The following is a 25,984-nucleotide window of genomic DNA, read 5'->3' as shown; positions in this document are numbered from 1 at the left end:
GCTGTTCTTCAGCAGTTTCACCTGATGTTTAACGTTGAACAGTGAAGTTCATCTGCTGCTTTCATTTTTGGCCAAATACAGCATATTGACATCTTTTTTTTTTCTTTTTATTAATTCCTGTTTGTTTTTCTCAGCATTTACTTCTTGGAAATAGGAATTAATGAAAGCCCCATGACTGAAATGAGAATTTAAGACATCATTTCCATTTATTTGTTTGGCAGAACCCTCCATTTGAATTTGTGTCACGGCCTCCCGTTACACCTTGTTGCATCATCTCTCTTTTTCTCAATTACAAATATACATCGCGTTTTACCTTAATTGACCGTGACAGCATTTTCCTTTCCATTGTCAGAGTTTGGCCATGCCAATTGAATGCTGATGGCATGCTCGTCTTCGTAACATCTTTCTTTGCTATCTGATTCATCTCTGTTTTAGTCAGAGCCAGAACTAAGACATTTCAAAGGCAAAACTTTAGCGAGCATCAAGTCACACTCAAGTGACTGTTTCATTTTCATTCCAGGTATTAAAAGAAAACTTCTAGGAGACGTTGACCTCCCAGACCAGATTATGCCATGTTTATCTACAGGTTTCTTGCTGCCTTTACAATGTAGATTGTAGGTAGTATGCTCTCTGCAGCCTGCTTTTGTGCAAAAAAAAATAACATACAGTATATACTATAAATGACTATGCTATAAATACTATTCTATTTCATAATCATTACATAATTTCTATTAAACAAACCTCAAGCATCCCTTCCTTATTTACTGTATGGCTTTAATTCAGAGTATTTATCTCTGTGTCTCACACAGTTGCTAAGTTTGGCTCCACCACAAATTTCATCAAGGTCCATTCAGTTCAGTTTCACTACATCCACTTCAGTTTAACTACAGCTTTCTCCATATTCAATATATTTCCAATGCAAAGAAGATCCAAAAGCTAAGCATTTCAACATTTCAGACAAGTTAATTTATCCATCTTTTGTGCCATGAAAGATCCCATTGTCTCTGTCACAAGGCATGTAAGGTTCCTAAGAAATTATGCATATTTGTAGTTTTTGGCAGTCTTCTGAAACATTCATATGCATGGATTATTTTTTTCTTCTGTGTTATTTCAGATGTTACTATTATAAGGAAGAATTTTGCTGAGTGCAATTCAGCAGCATTAGGACTAAAGTCCATCATTATAGAGCCAGGGTTTTTTTAAAAAAAAAAAACCAAAGTGAAATTGTATAGATCTATTTATTGGCTTTTAAGCACTGGGAATAATTGTGTGTCGTTTGTGACAAATTTTCTAGATAGAAACTAAATATCTTAACCAATATCATCTATTTGCTGAAGTTTCAGAAAGACTCAAGATTAGCCACAAGTGCTAATTCTATACGGATACCAGAAATCAGGCCATTGAGATCATCCCTGTATATTTTTCTTTTTGCATGATTTTTGTGCTACTACAGATAACATACCAATACTTGCTATTTTTTCCAGAGACAAAAAAAAAAAAAAAAGGCAAATTGGCTCTGTTATACATAAGCAGACTTGAGAATTACTAGTTTTCATTATTGAAATATTGTAGCATTCCCATTCTTGTGTCCCTACAACAGAAAATTATATTATTGATGGGATGGGAAATAGTAAAAAAAAAAAAAAAAAAAAGGAAATACAAAGTACTCACTGCTTGCTATTTACCACACAATGTGGTGGTTACCTCAGGTTTTTTTAGGGGCCACGTTCAGATAGTGTAATTTCCCTGCTGTAAATCACTTTAAAACATATTTTTGCATCATTGCATATTCCTCCATCATCCCACATTCAGAATCTACATGGTTAACAGTGATGGCTCTGTGCAGCTCATTAACTCTTATTTTGTTAGGGCAGTTCTTAACACATCAAATAGGTCAACAGTCCACCACATTGGCCAAGACTGCTGGTCCAAACAGAAACCTGCAGAGCTAAAAGGATTCCACCCAGTTTGAGTTCAGGAATTGGTCTCTTGTAAGAAATCCACGGACTAACCCTGAAACCATTCACTGTGTGAATGGCTACTGTCCAGAGAATTGTTTACCTATCATCATGTGGATGCTGCCATATTTCATAGAATTATTAACTTTTAAAGACAAAATCCTCAACCATATTGTAGCAGTGCATTAAGAAATCCATAATAATAGTGGTACAGTGGGTTATGCTTTTGTTTTACTATAATCATTGCCATCTTATCAAACCCATGATATAAAATTGTATATACATCAAATATAAATCCCTTTTTAGAGTTATTTATTTACCATGCTCTGCAGAATCCTAGTATTCTGAAATGTCCGAGTGGAGATTGTTGAATACAAATACCCAAGGAAATGCTCAATTCTGACTCGGAGCCAGCAATACAAGATTAGAGGTTCTGATGCCATTACTTACAGTCCTTTCAACGTCCCTAGTCCCAGGTTTTCTCCAACCCCTCTGCTGGGGCTATCCTTGTAGCCAACAAAGTACAACAAGATGAGGACATGCTCCTCACCAGTCTGGTTCACTGTCCCGTATCTACAGTTGAGCCACTAATGAATGGTCATTTGTGAAAACCCAGATGGATCAGTTCTGCTGCCGGAGAGGGAGCATGGCGGTGGCAGTAGGCAGGCCTAAGTGCCAAATCTCAACCAAAAGCCGAATGCCAGAAAATCACAAACCTTTTCCTCAGAAGGTCCCCTTTGCAGGAGGAGAGGTTTTAGATGAAAATTTAGCTGGCTCTTCTCCCAAATGCTAAGATCTGGTCTGACGTCCTTTTGCCTTGTTACGCAGCAATTCCCTTTTTCCCTGCATTAGCAGCTTGTAGAAAATGTAGTCAGAATACTACTTGGAAATAATTCCTTGTAGTAACGATTTATGATACAGTGCAACTACCGCCTGTTTCCTGCACGACAGCAACCTGACTTTGAAGTTATGATTATTTATATAGCAATTACATAGGAAAGCACAAAGAGGATGCCAGTCCACGCATTTGCAGAAATAGTGTCCTAAAGAATGTAAACTAAAACGCAGGCCTGTACTAAACTGTAATCCAAGTTCATTACAATACTGGGGAATAAACTGGAAAGCTATCTTTTGCCTGATTTTACCAGTTTTTTTAGCATAAAGATGTGGAAAGCAGCTCACATGAAAAGTTTCCTGCTCAAGAGTTATTCTGGGCACATTTCTGAAAAACACTACACTTGCTACAATTTAGATTCTTTTATTTTGATTGTGTGTTGGCTTTACTTGTGAAAAAAAAATAATCAGGATGCACACAGTAAAACATGCAACATTTAATTTGCAGGAAATAATAAAACTCGAGCCATGATCAGCATTTCCTTTTTCCAGAGAAAACATTACACTGAACTTAATTTTACAGCTGTACAAATTGTTTTAAAGTAATCTGCTCAATTGGGCGAGTTAATGATATTTAATTTGACCAGGCCAAACTTTACATGCTATGCATTACTGTGAGCAATTGCAGTCAATACAAGTGTTTGTGTAATGTAAATGTAATGCTAACACCTTCCATTCTCAGCTGGCTTAACAAAAAACCTGGTGTCATCACCTCTCTAAGATAAACCAAAGATGACAGCGTAATAAGTGTTATGTGCACAAGGTAATTCAGCAGGAATTTAGCGTTTTCAATCGATTCTGCACTCGAGTTAACCCTCTTTATTATCACCCAGCTTTTTTGCTGTGGGCAATACGTTAAGTATGGGCTGAATTCAGTTACTGCGCTGAGTAATGTTACTCGTTCGGTTGCCCCACTTACTTTAATGGGCCTAAGCATGGCAGAGCACAGTGTGAACTAAGTGCTATCTGATACAAGTAAAGATACCAGAATCTGGACATTTATTTTAGACTTTTCAATCATATTCAGGAAGCTAATATGGCTGAGTCACCACATCAGTATACATTTCAGAAACGTACAAAAATGATGAAGTGACAAAGTAGTAGCCACCACTAATACCTGAGGCTAGACACTATTGCATCTATGTCCAATCAAGGCAATTCATTATTTTTATGCCTTGGAAAAATTATGCTACTCTTCCACGCACTGCATGCAGAAGGCAGCAGTTTCCACTGTGTAACTTGTACCTCTAATTACAGATACAGTAACGGGTTTATCAAGTGAATAGCTGTCTGATTGGAAAGAGTGCAATGTAAGACATCATTCATAAAGAAAATACATAAACAAAGTATGCTTCTTGATGAGAAGGACTGCTACGATAGGGGCCCTCACTGCCAGTGCTAGTAGCATCTTCAAATCTCAAATTGCAGTTTATCTCTACATGCCAGCCAAAACTTGGCCTAGTCCAAAGAACGTGGTAACAAATACATGATTGCAGGATGCTTTAGGATCATCATTTCATTATACAGCTTTGTCTAACTCATTGCTCTGGGAAGCTTCTCTTTAATTCTTTCATCTGTATTAAAATGCCAACAGTTTGCAGGTTAAAACAGGGTAAAAACTTCCTGGAGTTACCAGTGGTTCCCACTATGTCTCTAACATAGTTCTTTGCATATGAGCCCATAGACCTTTTGGATTTGCAGATGTCTCAATAAACAGGCCAAATTTCAAAAGAAATCTCCGTCTAGGGCTGGAAACAGCAGGAAGTGGGCACACATTCAGTCTTTTCACCACAGGGGCCTTTTTTCAGTTCATTCCACACTGTTCATTGTGTTTAGCTCCCTTAAAACTACAATCTGTGCAGAGACACACAGAAACATTACGATTTCTCACAAACCAAAACTCGAAATGAGAATTACAGTTTTGCAGCTTTATAAAAATTCTGACAAATATGACCTCATCTCTTTCACAGCCCCTGCGTAGACTTATGGACTTAGATACTTATGGAAAAATTCTTTAGCAACCATGTGAGGAAGGAAGCTAAGCATGAGTGAAATGCAAAGCCAGAGTGGGCTGGAAGTGCTCAAGACCCCTCTCTGGATCAGGAAGGACACCTCTGCTTGCCAACAATTTTAAACTGTAAACTTGGTACTAAAATTGAACGCCTCATCTTGGCTTTGCTGCTGTGAACAGGAGCTTCGCTACTCCTTTGAGATAGAAGGGATCTGTGTTCAAATTCTCTTCTCAAACCCCCACCTTCCATGGCCTGGCAGGTCTAGTATTGGTAGCTCTGGGTTGGGTCTCTCAGTCACATTTAGTAAAGGCGTACTGTTTTGTATAAGCATTCGCTCAACCAGGAGGTGATGGAGGTGAGATCCGCAGATGGGAAATGGCCAAGCTACACAGACAAAAAGGTATTTTGAAAAAAATGCCCATGATTTTTTTTTCCTTATTGTTTCTATTCCCTATCCCAGTATAGGGAACCCATCCCTAAAATGCAGGGGGTTTATTGCAGTGAATGGGTACCACCATGATGGTTCATCTGAAAAATTGTTTATTGGACACAGATACATAACTTCGTAATTTCAGCCCTTGTCACAGTAATTCTGTTCAATAATAGGGTTAAAGTTTAAAAAAAAAATAGAAAAATTACAGGAGAATCAATACCTTGTTTTGTTTGAACAAGGGCTGAGGGATTTCTAATCTGCAAGAAACAAATGGGATGTTGGTTTGTACTTTAGCTCAAAGAGTGAGCCCAGTAGAAGCTAACCATCAAAATAAAAAGCAGAGCACAGGATTTGTAAAGTTACTATAATGAAAGGGGGAAATGAGAGATGCATAACATTGCATGAATAGTTCCTAGTACTTGCTGTATGTACTTTCAGATGGAAGCTGAGACTTTTAAATTAACAGCCAAAACCAACAAAGAGATCCTCCACTTTCTATTTCCCTCATTACTTTGCTTGCTTTCTTCCTGCAGGTCAATGGGAAGGATTTATCTAAAGCCACACACGAGCAGGCAGTGGAAGCATTCAAAACAGCCAAGGAGCCCATTGTGGTGCAGGTCCTGAGAAGAACTCCACGCACCAAGGTCTTCACCGCTCCTCACGAGTCTCAGCTGGTAGATGTGGGCACTCAGACAGATATCACTTTTGAACATATCATGGCTCTAAGCAAGATGGGCTCACCTACTCCACCCGTCTCCGTGCTAGACCCATACCTCCTGCCTGAAGAGTAAGTAATGGTTTTGTGAAGCCCTTGAAAATCCTTGCATTCCTTAACGTGGCATGTTAGTAGTAGCTCACAAACTCACCTTTACTTGCTGGTGAACCTGTCCTCCCATAAGTAGCCAGAATTCATACACCATTGAGCCATAACTCAAAACATTTTCATTTTTTCTACACACTAGCAAGCCATTACTCACATGAGTAATGCCACTGAGTCATAACATGGCCTCATAAAGCTCATTTTTTGCTGGCATTTGATGGGTAAAGTTATTGCTTCTTGTAATTCCTCTCACTGCCTCTTTGGGTTGCTTATGTTTTAACTTTATTTTTTATGGCTGCTATAAATTGTGTAATGCTAAGAGCTGCTACATTCTGTTCCAGTGTATTAATTACTTTATTATAACCCTGCAGCAATGTTACTCAAATAAATTATTTTCTAGGACTAAAATTACTTACCAGTGCTGTCGTGGATGTTTTAGAATCAAATTTTAATTATTGTTAATGGTAGTTTGATGCTTTTGTACTTACAAATAAAAATGACAATTATCTCCTGGCACACACACCACTCCCTCACACGCTGTTCAAGAGGAAGACGGCTCCCCAAGGAACCCATGCAAATTACCTGTCATCTTGCCATGCATCTCCATAAGGGAAAAAGTAATAGAAAGGACTCTGAACGTCTTAGTTGCTGTGTATGACAATGCGATACCTGGTTTTGAGATGATTCTGTACCTGGGGAGAGGCAGCTCCAGTGTGCACGTGTCCTGGCTGTGCAGTACAGCTCTGGAGGGGGAACCCCAGAGAGCCCGAGCTGTGACCATCGGCACACCAACACACCCAGCATGCATCTCCAGACATCCTTGTCAGTGCTCCCAGGAAACAGAGTTTGACTAGAAACAGGCACTGGTCCTGTACTGCTCCTCAGTGACTTTCACGGCATGTTAACGTTCACACATTCAGCCAGGAACTGGGCTTCTGTGTGCAACATCTGCTCCTCGCACAACTCTCAGTGCTTGATTACGTGAAAGATGGTTCCATCGGATATTACTGCATCACCACCTATTCCCAGCCCATTGGAAATTCAAGCACAGCCACATGTTTTAGTGGAAACATTTGAGAAAAGGCTGTAACTGTTTCACTCTTTGCAGTGAAAAAGCAGCAGGGCTTAGAGCACTGTGGAGAAGAGGCCCCTGTTCCTACAGCACCTACACTGCATAGCCCCAAATGCATTTGCAAGAGGGTTTTTCAGTATCCGCAACTTTCCAACTGCAAAACCAAATACATTAGGAAAACAGCAAAGGTTAATTAATAATGAATGCAACGTACCTACATAATAGTAGCTCCGTCCTATCACGTAGCCTCATATTGCCCCTTAATTGTTAGATGTAGCTTCCAAGTGCTGGCAGCAGCAGCAGCCTTACTTTGAGCTGCAGAGGTTGGTCTGAACCACGTAGCCTGCCTCACAGCTATCCCTACGTACCAGGGCAGTCAGGTAGCTATTCGAGTATGCTGTCACCAGCATGTGCAAGCAAATGGAGTCATTTTTTTCCTAATGCTTCCTGTAACTTCTCCGAATCCCTCTCAAATTAATCTAGCCTGCATACAACTACGTGGGTATCTTTGCCAATTAGCAGGTGCTGTTACATAAATAGGCTCACACTTACAAAGAAACACGTATCTAGCTAACAAAGAATTAAAGGGAGTTTACTTTCATTGCAGAAAAAAATCTCCAGCATAGAAAAATGTGATCACAAGAGCATTACACTGCTTACAACTTCCAAAGTATAGATGTTGAAACTGTCGGGGAGCTCAGGTTGTAAAAAGCAGCATGTCAATAGTGAATCGCAATATGAAGAGTGACGCACATTTAAATAGTATTTAAATCATTATGCACAGCCTGTTGCATTCAAATCAATCAACAGTGCTGTTGATCCAAATAGTTGGGTTGCAAATTATTTTTATAATACTTAGCAATTTGATAAAACTTTGTGTCTTTAAGGCAAAGTAGCAATACCAAGCAGCTAGGCAAGTTTCCTTTCATATCTGCAAATAAGCTGAGCTCACAAGTAAAGAATCTAGTATTCCCTCTCATCTTGAACCCTGGCAAATATGTGCCCGCTTGGCTGTCACTCGGTACACCTTTCTCTACTTTGCCTCTATTCTCTCTGTGTATTTTTTCCCCAAGTCAGCTTTACATTTGGAGAAAAATCATTAATAAATGCTAAGACCCTTTACAAGTCTCTCATTCACCATCAGGTGCCAAATGTTTCAGACTCCTCCTATAATACATGTAATTTTTATTTAATACATTTATTGGTGTCAGTGGTACAGTGTATATAATTAACCACATGCAACTTCTTGGTTTGGTTGTTAGTCCATCACGTTGACGATGCCTTGCTATAAGCTAGGAATGGATTAATACTCTAAGTAAGTACTGAGTGCTGTCCTAAAACATACCTTTTTTTCCCAGCCATCCATCAGTGCATGAATACTATGACCCAAATGACTACATGGGAGGAATTCATCAAGAAATGGACCGAGATGAATTGGAATTAGAGGTACTTAGTCTTCAGTAATGGTTTCATTTACTGACAGTTTAACATGTATATGTTACGGTCTTTATAGTGTATATAAAGTGAAAAGACGCTTCATTGCTCATTTCTTACTTTGCAGGTTGCAAACCTTACTGATATCTTTAGCAGTGTATTTCACTATGTGTCATGGACTGATAAGCCAGATCTTCAGCTAACAAATTAACATAAATAATGAAGTCATTGATTCCATTAATTAAATTCTGTATAATTGTGCTGATTTAGACTTTCTGAAAATCTGAAAGCCTATGCAAGTTTGCTGAGTGGCAGGACCTGTTCCACATAGTCACAGTAAAAATGTGTGAGTTTCCCTTAAATATTCCCAAGCTGAGAAACAGATGTTCTTGAGGAAGTATTTAGAAGTATTTTAAGTTTACAAGACAAGACTAGAATAGATTTGCCACTATACTAAGCTCTTCCTCCCTTTTTCATTACTGAAAAGTTTCATATGTATACGTACAAAATTATAGGTAATGAAAGTTGAATCAGCCATGAAGGTATGCAAGGCCATTTTCCTGCCAAATCTTTAAAAATCACTTGGGTTTTAAGTACTTGAATATCCCACCAGAAGTTCATCTTCAGTTTTCCCATTCTTAATTTTAATAACCTGCTCCCAGGCATTCAGAGTACAGCATATAAATTGTGGGCCTTAATTCTGCAAGATACTTAAGCAGTACTGACCCACTGAAATGTTTTTACTTGTTTGTAATAAATAGCAGTAAAGTATCTCAATACTTCTAAATACTGCCAGCAGTGTCTGACCCAGCTAATCCATTCAAGATTATCAGTAAGTGAATAGTTTACTCTTAGCTTGCTTGCACTTCTGATATCTTAGATCCTGGTCCTGCTAACACTTATTTGTCAAAGCAAGCGATGCTGACCTGTCTGTAGCTCTGTTTAAATCAGTGGTAGATTTATCAACCGCTTCAATGGGAGCAGTGTTCAGTAGTTCTATAAGCACAAAGTTGTTCCCTTCTGTAAAAGTGTTTGCAGGATCAAGGACTAAAACCCCATAAAAAGTTTGCAAGCTGTTCTCAAATTCTACAGATCTGGCAGTAATTCGTCTTCTGTATACAAACGCAAATCAAAGTCAGGATAAAAATCAAAGTACCAGTAAAACAAATGCTGTTTAGCAGACTTCAAGGCCTTACTTTTCAAACAAGTGCCTTTTTTTTTTTTTTTGGCTTAAATAAAAACAATATAGATTTCAGTCTTAAGGGAAAATATAGAACAAATTAGTATTTTCTGCCAGTGTCTTTGCAAAATCTATCTTTTAGGAAATCTAATATTGTGGATAAATTATACTGCTTCCATTAGAAGGTCAACCAGTTGAGCTGAAAACAGTTTAAACACATGCACTTCAGTAGCCAGACGTTAATATGCCTTAAACCACAACATTAATAATTTTGACATTGATATAGTACTTGATGGCAAAAGGTGATCAGCTCAGTAACACAGGGAGATGAACATTAGAAAAGTCTCTGTAGGCTAATAGTATTTCTTAAAAACCACTAAAGATTCTTGTTCAAATTGTAGAGACTGTGATCAATGGTAAGGTCAAAGTGCTAACAGGGACTCAACTGGCTAGTTGCTTTTTTGTTTGCCTTTTGATAGATATGTTTTAAAAGATCACAAAGGCACTGTTTCATTGACTGCAGCAGGAATGTCTAAAGTAAGAAAGCCATCAAGTCAGCCTTCTGGGCTTCTATGTCCATAAAATGTGCTTTGAATTTCAATCAGAAGCTCCTCATCTAAACTTTTATGGTCTGTAACTGACCGGTTAGTGATTTGTAACAAGTAAACGAGACAAAAACAGTGAAATATCCAAGTTCACAACAAGCTTCTAATGTAAATATCCGTAGGAAGGAATTTAGGCTGGCAGTGTTGCCAAGACGCCAAAATTGTGTTCTCAGTTTTATCTCTCAACATTTATCTTAAAATTGATGACTCAGAGGTAACTGCCATATATTCCCTACCACAAAAATAAATAAATACCATTTCTTTTCTTTTGAAGTTTACATGACATGAGGAAAGAGGGACTAAATCCTGAACTAATATTTTATTATAAATTAAAAGTAGATTCATTCTTCACAAAGACCCAGCCAGAAGTCATTTCAGGTTCATAAAGGAAGAATAATGTCACTCCAGGATTCCCCCAGCAGCGTTATGCGTTAATGTGTTTATTCAACACGTCTGTCCAGCTGTCAGACACGCAGCCCAAGTGCGGGGCTTTCTCAGTGTGTAAATTCTCTCAGATTACAAACAAGAACATTCTACATCAAAAAGGGGGGTTGTTGTCTCACATTTGACTTTCTGCCTTTACCCTTTCCTATATGCAACTTGTATGTGGGTCTCGCTTTCTGAGTAGAGAACTGAACTGAGCTGAATGGCTAGTTGAGACTAAGCACATCTTGGTAATGAAAAACTACATGAAATGTTTGCTAACTGCTGAGAAATCTTCCTTCTGACACTCTCACTCAATCTTGGACAGAAGTGAAGTCTTCACTTAAAAGACTGAAAAAGGACAGCAGATTCATTCAAATAGTTTTTTGCCCTCCCAGCACCCAGCTCACACAGCGTTCCCAGCATGAAACCACAATATCTGATCAGCAAAAAATGAACACACTGAGCACCAAAATCCGTGCTTCAAAATTTGAAATTAATGCTTCACTGCTTTTAGGAAATCATAAATAAAAGCTGAGTACCAGGGTTTCAAGCTCTCCCCTTTACTGCACTGTGATTAAAAGTTTTCTTTTACTTCTCCAAGAATCTATTTGCAAGGGAGGGGAGGAGGCAAGAGTTAACTGTCTGAACATGGGAATCAGTAGGGTCCATCACATGCACTCTGCAATTTTTATTCCATCCTGGTTGTAAAGCATTTGAAAGCATCTTTTATGCGAATATATGGAAAACTCCCGCTCTGCAGGGAGTTGCACTGATCTGTAGCTTCTCAAGGCATTCGTATGTCTCTGAATACAAAAGACTTCAGCTTGAGCAGTCCTGCTCAGGCGGTGATTGAATATGTAAAGTTTTAAAAAGCAGTATCTTCCTTCAGCTTCACAACTGTACTTTCTAAGACAAGTATTTGTATAGTCTTTGTCTGGAACAAATCCAAAAGTGGTAAAACATTTCAACTTGCTTACAAGCTAATACTGAAGTGTTGTCCTCCCTTAGCTCTCTGGAGGACTTCAACCTGGTTTTAAGACCTCTTACTGCATAAGAAAGGTTTTTATTGTGGACCATTGGCCATCTGCTTGGCAAAGAGCCTAGGCATCCTTCAAGTTCTCTTACTTAGGCATCCTAAGCCCTGTTTCATCTGAGGGAGATGTACTTTTCTTCAACCTGCCCCAGCACCACTGATAAGTTAAACTAGTCCAGTTTCTGTGGTCTATCAGAGAATTACCATCATAGAGCTGGGCTGGCACAGAAGCCTTCAGGTAGTGTTTTACTTCATCGCTAGGGCAAAGAATTTTGGAAAGAAAACCTGGTTTATAAAGTTTTCTTCTCTAAAGCAGAGGGGTGAGGTTTTTGCTTTTTACCTAGGCTGTAAGCCACATATATGTGAAAAGAGAAATGCAAAGATCACTTTCTTTAGCTTCAATTCAAGACAGCAAGAACAAGATTTTTCCTCCTGCTGTATAAGGGTCAGTTGCCAAGAAGTAGTGAGGAGGCCTCACACAGTATAAAAGGAAATAGTTCTTATTTCCCTGACATTTTTTTCTGGGTGAAACCTTTTAATGGAATATCAAAAAAGTAGGTCCTGCTGGTCAGGTACCTCAGAAGTCAGCACAGAAAAAAAAACCCAACACTTTTTACAGAGAGACAAAAAGACAGAGTACTTATCATGTAAGCTTTGGATAACACTTTCTGAATGTTTGAACTTTTTTTTACCCATCATTGTCCTCTCATTTCAGGTTTCTACTGCTCATTTCTGTGTTGTTAGAGAAAGGAATTTGATTTTTATAAATTTGCAGGCAGGCCATAATTTTAAATCAGCAGTACAGTAATTCAATATTCTGTTGCAAATGAAGGATCTTCTGAGCTTACAGAGGTTAATTTACTATTATCACTTACTCCTAATTCATTATTATGAGCGGTCGCAGGTATAATGTCATAGTGCATGTTCATTTCTTCTTGTCTTGCTACAAATGCCATATGGATTTCAGCAGCTAGCACTTTGAGCCCTCCTTGGCCCTATATTTGATATGGAGCCAGTAATCTTTCAGACCCTTCTCTCGTGCAGGCTCTGTTTTGAAATAGCATACAAATACTTCTCTTGAACATCTCTCAAAATGTCACTTTTACCTGATCTAAAGCAGCAGATTTTAGTTATCTGTGTGTGTAAAAGTTATATCACATATGAAATGTTTACATTTATCATATTAATGCAGCCCTAATATTAACCACACTTTGTGGTTAACTAATTCCTGCAGATCTAGACCAGGTGTTGAATAACTTCAGTGTCCCCCTTCTGCAGTGTAGGCGGCTGATACGTTTCATCATGTAGTTATGATTTTACAGAGTTCATTACAATAGTATCTGAGCCCCAGTTGAGCAGTAAATATTCTTTCATCTCAAGACTGTGCAGTACACCGGACTAATCTGGAAGAGCGTGTGTCTAGCAGGGACTCTGGAAGCAGTCCAGCTGCTGCTGTGCACGCAGCAGGAGCACAGAACACTGCAGGTTCGCAGGATCGGGCCCCTGGGCTCGTCAGAAGTACAATGCTGAAAATGGAGGAGTAAGAAATGGCAAGTGCTGTGGCATTGCGAACACATGAACTTACACCTTCAAAGTTCTCTAGGCCCATATTAATTCCTAGGGTTTAATTAATGCCTGGTACAATTACATAAGCTGTGATAATACCTGTACTTGCAGGTGCCAATTTTCTGTTCTATTTTTCCCTTTCATGTATCTGGGCATTATACAGACTCTACTCAGAACATTAGAAATAATCTTTGCTTTGAAGACTCTGCAGTTGGTTCTTCAACTCCAACTGGAATTGCAGGCTTTTATCTCTCAAATAGTTCAAACCTTTATGATTATATTAAAACTTTACTGACACAAAGACCCATAGAAAGCAACAGTTCCTATCTTTAAGTACACAAAATTATCATATTTGGATAGCATCAAACCCACTTATTCTATTCCTACCAAGGACTAGAGGGATTGTACCCAAGGGTATGTCTGTCAACTAATTACTCATAAAAATTCAAGTTCTAAACACCTGCTCTAAACATTTTTTTGTTTGCTTTAGCTTTTGCTGCTTTGTGAGCATATTTTTAAACAATATCTGTTTTCCTTTTAAAATATGTAGTGTTTAATTTACCAGATGATTTATTACCTTCCAGTGCATCACAGGCGATGTCTTGGATGGTGCATTTTAAATGTAAACCCATAGTTATTTTTTAATTATAATAATACTCTTCATAGTAGTACAGTGTTGAAAAAACACCTATTGTTATTCAAAACACGCAGCAGGTAATAGAACTAACAGATCGCTCCCTCCTCTCCTTCCACTCAAAAAGGTGCTGGCAAGCCGTTATGGGTACATCAGATCTATTTAAATAATGATCGAAGTCACCATGCTTTTGTTTGTTTGTTTCTGGGGGTGGTCTTTAACATTATATACATATTTTCACTATGAGTATCAAAAAAAACCCCAACCAAACAGTATAATGAGCTACAGCACTAGTTTCTTGCCACTATTTCATTGCCACGCCTTCAAATGAGTAAAGTATATAAATCTTTCCTCAGGCCATAAATCTTTTCATTTAAAATGTGCAGGAAATAGTGAAATCATTCTAGGCCTGAATTAGGCCCAATGCACAAATTCCCACCTCGTCCCTAGTTCGCACCATGATTAAATGCACTGACTGCAGTGGTGTTCCTGAGGATCAAATGAGATCAGAACTGAATCCACTTTGTCTCATCTTTTCTTCTGAAGAATTTCCATCTCCTCTCTAGAAAGCCCCCAAAGCTTTAGAAATCTGGAAAAAAACCCCACTGTCAAAGCATTGTGTTCAAACATTTAGGTAACAAAAGAGGGAGAAAAAGAGCAGCAGTACACCATGGATACTATTGATTGAAACCATTTAAATACCATCTGAAATGTCACTGACATTTACAGCTACGTTTCTTTAAAAAAAAAAAAAAAGAAATTACACATGTTGACAAGTAAATAACATGAGATTGCTGATCTTGGCAGCTGTCATCTAGACAAGCCAATAAATTATTCATATCAGCTTGTTTTATTGTCTTGCCCCTTACAAATGGCACAGCGTAGGTCAAAACAGAGAGATGTTCAGAAATAATGAGTTGTGTTTTCAGGACTTTTCCCCTGAACAGACGGGTCCAAGCAGAAGTGCACAGTTCGGGGTCTGCCCTTGGGCTGGGACACCCCTTGGATCCCTTTGCCCCCTCTGCCTGGTCCCACTCTTTCCCTTCGCAGCAATGGGGCTTGATCCCCACAGCCGCCTCCTCCATCCTGCCTGGCAGCAGCTGCAGAGGAGCGGGACCTTTCAAAGCCTCGCTCGCTGCCAAGCACTCTAAGGGAAGTAAAAAAACCACAGCTATAGTTGCTACTACACCTCTACCTTTGAAGAAGCATCCTTCCTCCCTGCGGCAGCACCCTCAGGACTGACACAGCAGTCGCAGTAAGCTGGCGAAGCACATTAGGCTCCCTCGATGTCCCTCAGAAGCGAGAAGGCAGAGCTGAGAGATGCTCCATGGATGGTTGCACTGACTGCATACCGGCCAGGAGCATCCCACAGCGTGTGGGGATCTCTGTGGATTTTACAACCCTTTATATCAAGCAGTGTCACAGAGCAGCAGCAAATGTAGGAACAAAATCACCCACGCGAAGTCTATGTGGCCAAAAGGCAAAGAGAAAGAACACATATTTTTAAGATGACTTAAATGTCTCCAAGACTAACAAGACCACCGAAGAGCAGTAGAATGATAAACCGTGACCTGCTTAAACCAAACCCTTGCAAGATACTGAACTGCTTATTATATTTCTATTACCTATTGCTGACAATATATTGATCTTCAGCCACGCTTTTGAGAAATTTATTACATCATTTCATCAAAATTAGACAAGTTAAGGTAATAGAGTATTATATTTTTTCTCTGAAAAGCCAGAAAATTTCCCTGCTTATAATGAAATATATATCAGCTGTGGCAAATATTGAAATCATACTTTATAAGTGTTTTAGCATTTGAAGTCTTACCACTACGTGAAATATAGGTCATTTTTCTTCTTTAAGATCAATAAAAGGTCTGTTTTCAAAACGACTTCATATTGATTGAAGGCTCAGAAAAGCCCCAGGTATTGATTGTCTGCATATAATCACGTTTTGCTCAGTAAGTTAACCTCGTCTACAAGTGAAATGAAAAGAGATGCACTATATCACTTAAGCAAAATATTTTCATTGTATTTGAAAAATTCCTTCCATCAGTCACCAGTGTCTCACTGACAATGTATTTTCTTTTCCGCTTTTTTTTTTTTTTTTTTTTTTACCCCCAGGAAGTAGATTTACATAGAGTGAACAGCCAGGACAAGCTTGGCCTTACTGTATGTTACAGAACAGATGATGAAGATGACATGGGTATTTATGTGAGTGAGGTAAGATTGAGCTGATTTCTGTAAGATACAATTTGTCTTTTAAACTGCAGTGTTGGGCATTTAAGACATTTGTCTTCTGTTTGTACCATGTTCGAAAACCAGCCCGAATGCAGTAATTGGAAGAAATCTAGTTATTTTTCCTTTTCTCCAAACTGAGTGAAATCCTGCATCTATTGAAGTCAAACTTCATTATATTAACATCCAGTGTTCGGTTTTCCCCTAAGACAGTCTCAGCGTTCAATTTCAAATGATGTTTTCAAAGTATTTTTAATATATTCTACCTTTAATTTTTGTTCTCAATTATTCCAAAAACAATATAAATGGGGAAAAAAAATACCAAACCCACACATTTTTATTTGCAAAGATTTAGGGCCCATTTGTCTCTCTTTGCCCCCTTTCAGGAAAAAAGTAGCATTTTATACATAATCTTTTTATCATGCAGATCCATTTCTATTTAGTAGCAACAGTTTGGGGAAAGAAACTCATAACTAAATCTAAAATCTTCCATCAAAATGCATCACTTAGGACAAAATCCTTCCTGTATTGTATGCAAAAACTGGTTTTAATCAGAGCACTATGTTGTAAAGCAAAATGTTAAATTATGAGGTAACTCAATATCACGCAAGCATGATAAACCTACATTTTCTGAAGACACATCTCAGGAAGAAATGGTTTGGATTTGATCATTTTAACTTGCATTTCACTTTGACATATGCAAGGAAAAGTCCTGTAATGACTAAGCGAGACGTAACAACCACAGATATAGCGGCAACGACAGACACACTGGCTTACAGTATCAGTCATATTACCAATACTGGGTTTTAAAACGGAAAGTAAATACTGAGCTCTCACACCTCCAAAGTACTCACAGTTCTCCTGTTTTGTAGATTGATCCCAACAGTATTGCTGCAAAAGATGGTCGACTCCGGGAAGGGGATCGCATTATTCAGGTATGTGTGTAAATGGCTGAAAGTCTGCTAACACACTGTAATCTGCTGCAGTGTATTTATTTCAGTATAATTTTTACAAATCATTCCTTTCCGACTGGTATCCATACACTCCCTTTTAACTTTGTGAGGATATTTCCCTTTCCTCTGCCATATCTTGCTCAGATTTTGATAGTTTGGCCAGGTAAAGCCCTATATTGGTCCTACTCTGCAGGTTAAGGATATTGTCACCAGATGTCATGTTTCCAGCACATACTTAAGTCTTCCTTCTACCACAGAAACCCTCTGTTTTGGCCCAAGACATTAGTCCTCTTTGAGAATCTCTCTGGCAGCCCTATTTATCCACAGGGATGTCAGCACTTGTTCAGCAGGCTGAACACCCAGTGCTGTGTGCCAGAATGAGCTGTCTTCCAAGTGCAACAACCCTACACCAGAGAGGCTTTGTCAGAAGCGGGCTGTCTTCTGCACAGACACTAACATGAGTAGAGGTCCACATCCCGTTCAGTCTCTAGGGTCAGCATCCACAGCCTCCCCTGCCCCACACAAGAGCGTTTCTGTTCCTTTCCACCTACCAGACCTGGTGTTACGATTCTGCTCCTGCCTAACTCTCCTTCTCCACTTTCTGTCCTCGTAACAAGGCTCTACACATCACATGCAGAGGTGTGGAACAGCTTCATGTATCCAAACCAACACACTTGCCCAACACTTGTCTGAACAACATGGCTGGAGATGTGAGCAGGGACTGTGCGTGGCCTGTGCTGCACTGGGATCTATCCAGCCATGCAGTTCTCAGCAGCATTTAAGTATCCCTATGAAAAGATTTCATTGTGTTGCTCTTTTCTTTAAAGATCAATGGCATAGAGGTACAGAACCGAGAAGAAGCTGTGGCACTTCTCACCAGTGAAGAGAGCAAGAATATCTCCTTACTTGTTGCAAGACCAGAAATTCAGGTACTGTAGCAACAACAAAAAAAACCCCCTGTCTTGAGTCTTAATTAAAAGAGTTGTTGCTTTGTAGAAAGCAGTTCTTTTGAAGAATTTTAAACTACTTAAATCTACCAAATCTACCTAAAACCATATTATATAGTTTGACTGGACATATATATGGGCTAAAATAATGGAATTCAGCAGTTGTGGTACTTATATACATATTTTTTATATTAAAGTTCAATTTATAAGACATTTGGTGATTTATATATGCTGCAATGCTATTACAAACATCACACTAGGTATTATGGATGGTTTCAAGCCATAGCTTTGAAGAACATACTGAACTCTAATTCTTATAGCTATTGATTATTCATACATTAAAACACCTATTATTTAGCCCTTTATACACCACCTCTTAATATAGTTAAATACTGTCAAGAAGCATCCTCAGCTGTAATAAAAGGTTGAACCAGATCCCTTTGTAGAGCAGGGATTAGCACAACAAAGACATTGAACAAACAGCCATGAGCACTATTGTTTGATCTGTCTCTGCTCCTGGTGCTGTGAGAGCAACCCTTGCCAATGCACCTGGAGACACAGGGTCAGGCTCACGACTATCCTGTTAGCTGAGATGTTTCTGATCTTTCCCTTGGGGATAATTGAGCCTGGGAGTAAAAAAAAAGTCTTACAGACCCCTAGTAAGCATTTTTCCCTCTGGCCCTTGATGCTGCCTCGCAAGTGGTGTGTTCAAGCTTCGGGCTCTGGAGTGGTTTTATACATCCTAATCGAGTTGTGCACAAACCAAAACAGTCCCAACTCTTAGAAGTATTTCCATGGATGAAAAGGCTGGGTTTGTTTCATATATGAAGGGCTGTTGAAGATAAACCATGCTGTTGGAGATGGAGGCGGCTGTGGGGGGCGGTAGGACAGTCAATACCCACGCTTAGCACAAGGAGATGCGTCCTCCTTCCCAGGACACTGTCACAGGAAGGAATCTCCTAAGATTTCCCAATCACTTTTCACCAAGAAGGAACATAATTTATGTCAGTCTTCATTCTTGTGACAACATTCCGTTTGCTTTTTCCCTCCCTTTTCACATAGCTGGATGAAGGATGGATGGATGATGACAGAAATGATTTTCTGGATGACTTGCACATGGACATGTTAGAGGAACAGCACCACCAGGCAATGCAATTTACTGCCAGCATGCTTCAGCAGGTACTGCTGTTCTGTTGGGCAACGGTGTCAAAGCTTCACATTGCACTCAATATTCCAATATTGAGCTTGACTGAATACACTTAGTGTCTCGAATGACGATCAAGGCAAAAAGACTTTCTGTAAAATCACGATACTACATGACTATCCACAAACTTCATCTTGGGGACTAAAACATTTTAAAACATTACCTTTTGTTGCCCCTTACGACAACATGATCACAGTTCTTAGAAATCCACTGTTCTGGCCGTGGTCACTGAGAGAAGTACAAGCTAACTTGTAACATTTCCTGTTTGATATGCATGCACATACTGAAAACAGCCTGCCTCCCAAAACCTTAAAATCCAAATGGAGAATGCGGGCAAATGACTGAAATAAGTTCTATATATGGGGAGAAAGTAAAAGAAAAAGGTTTTACAAAGCAAAGTTTATGCAGGGCCACAGATTTGGGCCTGTATCCCCCATCATTCTGCCACCATTAATGCAATCATACAAGTTCATAACAGATTTTCAATATTTGTCTAGAGTTTTTTTCTAAAGTTTTCTATAACTCTACATCCTCTGTGGGAGCCACATTTTCTGAAGGGACATCCACAGCATGCTGTGTTTTCAGTCACCATTTCTATGAGTTCTCAATAATATTCTTTCCATACCAATAAAAAACAAAGATGCAGAAAATGTAACAGATGACAGATAAGAAAACTATTAAATAACACCCTGAGATATTTTACATCCATGCAATAATTTCTTTTTCTGTCTTTTCACTTTTGCTGTTAGAAGAAGCATGAGGAAGATGGAGGTACCACAGATACCGCCACCATTTTATCTAACCAGCATGAGAAGGACAGCGGCGTGGGGCGCACGGACGACAGCACTCGGAATGATGAGAGCTCCGAGCAGGAAAACAATGCGGATGATCACACCACCGCCTCCAACACTTTAGGGAGCCAGAAGAAGCTGACATATAGTCACGACACCCTAGGAAGCGGTGATATGCAGTTCAGCAATGAATCATTTATCTCAGCTGACTGCACAGACGTTGACTTCCTTGGCATCCCTGTAGACGAATGCGAGCGATTCCGGGAACTGCTGGAACTGAAGTGCCAGGTCAAGTCGGCCAACCCTTACAGTTTGTATTATCATAACAGCACGCTGGATATGAGCAAAAGCGACCAAGAAAGTGTTGACAGAGAGCTGGAGATGCTTAATGAGGAGCTGCGCAATATCGAGCTAGAGTGCCTGAATATTGTGAGAGCTCATAAAATGCAGCAGCTGAAAGATCAGTATCGGGAGCCCTGGATGCTACATAACAGCGGGTTCCGCAACTATAACACAAGCATTGATGTTCGCAGGCATGAGCTCTCAGACATTACGGAGCTCCCTGAGAAGTCTGACAAGGATAGCTCGAGTGCGTATAACACGGGCGAAAGCTGCCGAAGCACACCACTCACGCTGGAGATTTCCCCTGACAATTCGCTGCGCAGAACTGCAGAAGGCACTAACTGTCAGGGTAATGAGGGGGCAGTGGCGTATAATGTCTCCCAAAAGAATTTATTTGCTAGCTCAGAAAGTCATGAATCCAACACTGGTAAATGCCATGCCTCTGCTAAAGATCCCGACCTTGGCAAGCAGCTGGAAAGCAAGGAGAGAAAAGCCAATGATGGAAGCAAAAGCCCTACTCATGGTCAAAAACCTTCTGGCTCCTACATCTCCCCGTACCATCACTCTCCATATAAGCACGCTCATATTCCCGCCCACGCACAGCACTATCAGAGCTACATGCAGCTCATCCAACAGAAATCAGCGGTGGAGTACGCACAGAGCCAAATGAGCCTGGTGAGTATGTGCAAAGACTTTAATTCAAGTCAGAGCGAACCGAGGATGGAGTGGAAAGTCAAGGTCAGAAGTGATGGGACCCGCTACATTACAAAGAGGCCAGTCAGGGACAGGCTGCTGAGAGAACGTGCCATAAAGATTAAGGAGGAGCGCAGTGGTATGACTACCGATGATGATGCCATCAGTGAAATGAAGATGGGCCGTTACTGGAGCAAGGAAGAGCGGAAGCAGCATTTAGTGAAAGCGAAGGAGCAGAGGAAGAGGCGTGAGTTTATGATGCAGAGCAGGCTAGATTGCTTAAAGGAACAGCAAGGTGCAGAAGAAAAGAGAGAGATGAATATCATTGAACTGAGCCACAAAAAAATGATGAAGAAGAGAAATAAAAAAATATTTGACAATTGGATGACAATCCAAGAACTGCTAACCCATGGAACAAAGTCACCAGACGGCACACGGGTGTACAATTCCTTCCTGTCAGTGACTACTGTATAATCATCATTGGTAAATTATGTATATAAAACACTACCAGTGGGGTAGAAATCAATGCCTCGTTCAATGTGGCAAGATTTTTGTATATAAGATACAGTCATCAAGTTTATAGTTCAAATACTGAACTCTACAACTGTGGGTGCCAGGATCTCCATTATAAAGTGGAGAGGAAGCTTGCCCATCTCCTTCAAAGGCAATATTAGCAGTGCTTTTTGGAATACTGATTGTACTTTTTTACTTGTTACCTTTTACATGCAGTGTTTAAATATCAGAAATGTATTAACCATACTTACACAGGTAATTTGCTTAAACTATATTCATATTAAAAGGTACCCAAGCTTTTCTTTACCTAAAAAAAAAAAAATGCAAAAAACCCACAAGAGCAACTGCACATATGTATTTTTTGTGAAACCATATTTTGTGATATTATTTTGCTGTTGTTCACTTCTACACAGAGTGCTGTTTATCAATATTTAGCTCAAGGTTTAAACTCAGAATTAGAGTCATTCTCTTGTAATATTTAACATTTATCAAACAGCAGTTTTTAAAGTTATGCTCAACATTTAAACATTTTTCTTTTTAAGGTTTCTGAAGAAAGTATATAGGTTTCATCTGAAAAGCCTGAAGCAAAGTACACTATACTGCAGCTTTAAAGGATTTTAAAGCATGTTTGCAAATGTTGCAACCTATTGAAAAAATGTGCATGTACAGCTAATTTGTTTATATAAGACAGTTTGTGGAATTTGAAAAGCCCATGGTAGTAACTGTTTGCTTTATAGATTTGAATGTATTGAATTATAAAAGCAGTTTCATGAAATCATCATTAGCTACAAACGTTAACGAGTAAAATGAAGTAAAATAAATTATTGTTTTATATTTCAAACTATTTTAAATTCTTTTGACTCCCTCCTGGTTTCCCCACATAGAGTATTCTTTCCTCGAGCATAGTTCCTGCGATGCAGGAATGCCTGGACAGCCTACCGGAGTCAAACGTAATGGGATAATCTGCATCCTGGCTTTGGGGGGAATTTGGATTGAGGTTTTCTTGAGGGAAGGAGAGATGGAGGGAAGAAGCAAGAGAAAAGTACAAGGAGTATCAAGAGTAGAATCAAGCAATGCATATCTTCAACTCACAAGGCATGTAAGATGACCTATAAGTGAGAAAGAAATAGGACTTCTACTCTCCCTTTGTGCTTTGTTTTGTGGTTTCTTAGTGGTATATAAAACTCACCTACAAACTTCAGTGTGGGTTTGCATTAAAAACAGACAATACATAAATTAAAGCATATATAAATTAAAGCAAAATATATATAAATTAAAAGAGATGGTGAAAAAGACAAAAACTAAATGTCAAAGAGAGATCACATTCCTTTTCTTGTTTTTTATTTCTAGGTAAGAATTCAGATATAAATTGGAATATTCTGCTGGATTAAGTAAAGTAGACTCATTAATAGCTCCCAGATTCTCCATCCCCTCTCCCTTTTCCCTTGCCCCCACAGAAAACTTGCTCACAAACCATTCTAAGCTTTTGTTCTGGTCTCTTCTGTCAAAATTATACAGAGCAAAAATCACAATCTTAATGATGGAAGTGAAAAGTTGGAAGGGGAGAGATTAACAGCTTCTCAGTGCCTTTTTTGTCTATTATCAAGAAGCAAACAACAGATTTGTTCAGGGTTTTTCCACTCCCTTTGTGGATTAGCACTGAATTAGCATCAAAGGTATATCTACCATATTCTGCACTAAACTCTTTTACATACCTGAAAATGCATCTTTGGCCCATGTAAATTGTCACTGCTCCTTGAAATCTGACACTCAATAAGCCTCTGTAAATTTATCTTCAAGTGGTATTTTCCTTGGGATAAAGTACTAGTCCTACTGTAGTCTGTGAAAGATTTTCTATTGACTTTGTTAGAGCCAGGATTTCACCTGACATACTACCAGCCATTATCATCAGGAGTGGTACAGTTGGAAAAATACATGATTTTCACAACACACTATAAGACACTTGCTATCTGTCTCAAATCTGCTTTACTCCGAGTTCATGTTCTGTTCCTCCCAATTGCAGATGTGAGAGCCATAGCAAAATATTGCTTCTCCTCTTCACGTGCACAGGCAGAGCTATGATTAATGTGGAATCACAACCCTTAAACCAGGCATGAAAAGCCAGTTAAGCAATCTTTAGTCTACCCGGAAATACTAGAGTAAGATTTGAAATGCTCTAATGAGGAAGAATTATCATCAAGGTGTTCCTCATAAAAATAGGCTCTTTTGGAATAACTTCACGGGTAATGGTTCCTTTAGGCATCAGTTATATAAATGCTGAGCATTGTATGCATGTGTGTAACAGCAGAAACGTATTTGGGAATTCAAGTGTGATGTGTAGAAATTACACCAAAGCATCAACAGTATAAAATTTACCTTCTTTAAGATGTTGAAATAAAATTATTGGCCAAGAATTATTCTCACATCTTTGAGTTTTTCCTGACTAAACATTTGTTTTTACTTTGGTCAGTTAAAAAATCACCTCTCTTCTTTAGTATTACGATTTATTAACTAGCAGTGGTTCACAGAATCCATCTGTTATCCTGGAAATCCAGGCAAAAGCTTTGAAAACTGCTGATTTTCCTTTTCCTTTCTCAGTTGTCACACACCCTTTTTCATTGCCTTATCGAAGTACTTAATGCAGTGTTGAAAAGGGAGATTTGGGGTCTTTTTATTGCTTGCAAGGAAACATTGGAAATTACCATAATGTTAGTCCAAACCTGACCTCATTACAGTGAAATGAATCGGACTAGAAAGCAGCCTTTGATGCCTAGGAGGAAATATTTCATCCAACTGCTTTTCTAAAAATTGCATTATAGTAGAGTGCTTAAAAGATAACTGAAATTGTAGTTCTAGTTGCCTACAGGACATCTCATGCAAGAAATCTCCATGCAACAGTGGAGATTGTGTCTCCTGTCTTACTACAGGCTTTACCTGAAAGCCAGCGCTCTCCCCCAGCTGCAGAGCAACAGAGCCATCCTCAGAGCCTGGGCACGGGGTCCTGTCCCACAGTGAGATGCTGACTCAACTTCAGCACCAGATATTCAGAGTCCCGCAGGGATCAGCACTGGGAGCTGAGCTCCTTCTACTGGAGAGGCTCATTCCAAGTGATTTTTGAAGTTCATTTAAACCTGGAAGGCGCTAACAGGGGTGTTTCTCACCTGAAAGTATAAGTCTTCATTCCCATTCTCCTCCTCAGCCACTTTACTGAGTGTAATCTCAAGCTTGGACAAGAACTGAGCCCAGAACAGTACGTAAGCAGGGAGAGATCCTGAATACACAAAGGAACAAGCAATTGCCAAGCAGCCCGAGAGGTTTTGCCAGAGGCCCTTGGAGAGCCCATGTGCGCAGCTCCAGAGGCTCTTGGCAGCCATTATTCATTCATACCACCCCAAAGCCCATCTCCGCTGTTGCCATAGCAGCAGTATGGCATGGTTACAGACCAACACGTCCCCATCCTGCAAGGATGGGCAAACCAGAGGTATCAATGGGATGCCCTGGATACAGGTTGGTGCAGAATTTGGCCTGATTCTTTGCAATGAGAATAGGCTCCGTGTCAAACTGGGGTCAGTTTCCCTAAATTGCAGAACGTCTCCCAGACGTAAGACCTACAAAAGTGTGAAATACTTATTTGCAAATAGGGTTTAAATCAGCGTGGAATCACCCAGTTTAGATGTGCGCTGAAATGGGAAAGCCCTGAACCAAACCTAACAGCATTTTTTTGTAAATTGAAAGAAGACAACTTGCACATTAGGGATGGCAAATAAAATGAGGTAAGACTACATATTGCCTAGGGACTACTGGTTGGAGAACTAATTAGGATTATAAACTGAAAGTATGTAAATTAACCAAATATAATTATCTGCTAGTGGCCTTTGGAAATAGGTTACTGGATACTTGTTAGCAAAATTGCTCAAATGCCTGGAAGCCATACAAAGCAAGCCATAAGCAATTTAAACTCCTCTTTTTGTTTTATTTTCAATTGTTTTTCAAGCAGTTGTTGTATTAAGGATTTATTGGAACATTAACTAATTAGAGAGAAAATTCAAAAAAACAAAAGAAAGACAGAAACTGTCACAGGAGATGCTGTACCTCCATCCTGAGGCCCCTGGTTTTACTAAATGTAAATTCTTTAATGTGACAAAATAGCAAAGATTCTGCTTGGGGTTTCATCCCAGCAGCTTTATTTCTCCAACAGAACAGCTTCTGTGAGCTTCCAGCCAGAGTTAATCT

At 39.3% G+C, this 25,984-nt stretch overlaps 1 protein-coding gene across 2 annotated transcripts in view; it reads left to right on the top strand.

Annotated features, from left to right (window-relative positions):
* Positions 1-24,159, top strand: part of PDZRN3 (PDZ domain containing ring finger 3) — a 143,065-nt gene extending 118,906 nt beyond the window's left edge. For both annotated transcript variants that reach the window (XM_075762459.1, XM_075762460.1), the window contains 7 exons: positions 5,831-6,084; positions 8,548-8,635; positions 16,195-16,293; positions 17,181-17,243; positions 18,089-18,190; positions 19,271-19,387; positions 20,162-24,159. In XM_075762459.1, coding sequence (XP_075618574.1) covers positions 5,831-6,084; positions 8,548-8,635; positions 16,195-16,293; positions 17,181-17,243; positions 18,089-18,190; positions 19,271-19,387; positions 20,162-21,712 — 2,274 coding nt within the window. In that variant the 3' untranslated portion in view covers positions 21,713-24,159. The remainder of the gene's footprint in view (positions 1-5,830; positions 6,085-8,547; positions 8,636-16,194; positions 16,294-17,180; positions 17,244-18,088; positions 18,191-19,270; positions 19,388-20,161) is intronic.
* The last annotated feature ends 1,825 nt before the right edge of the window (positions 24,160-25,984 follow it).

This window comes from Balearica regulorum, chromosome 10 (assembly GCF_011004875.1).
Source record: "Balearica regulorum gibbericeps isolate bBalReg1 chromosome 10, bBalReg1.pri, whole genome shotgun sequence".
NCBI lineage: Eukaryota > Metazoa > Chordata > Aves > Gruiformes > Gruidae > Balearica > Balearica regulorum.
This window is presented reverse-complemented; position numbering and strand designations above follow the sequence as displayed.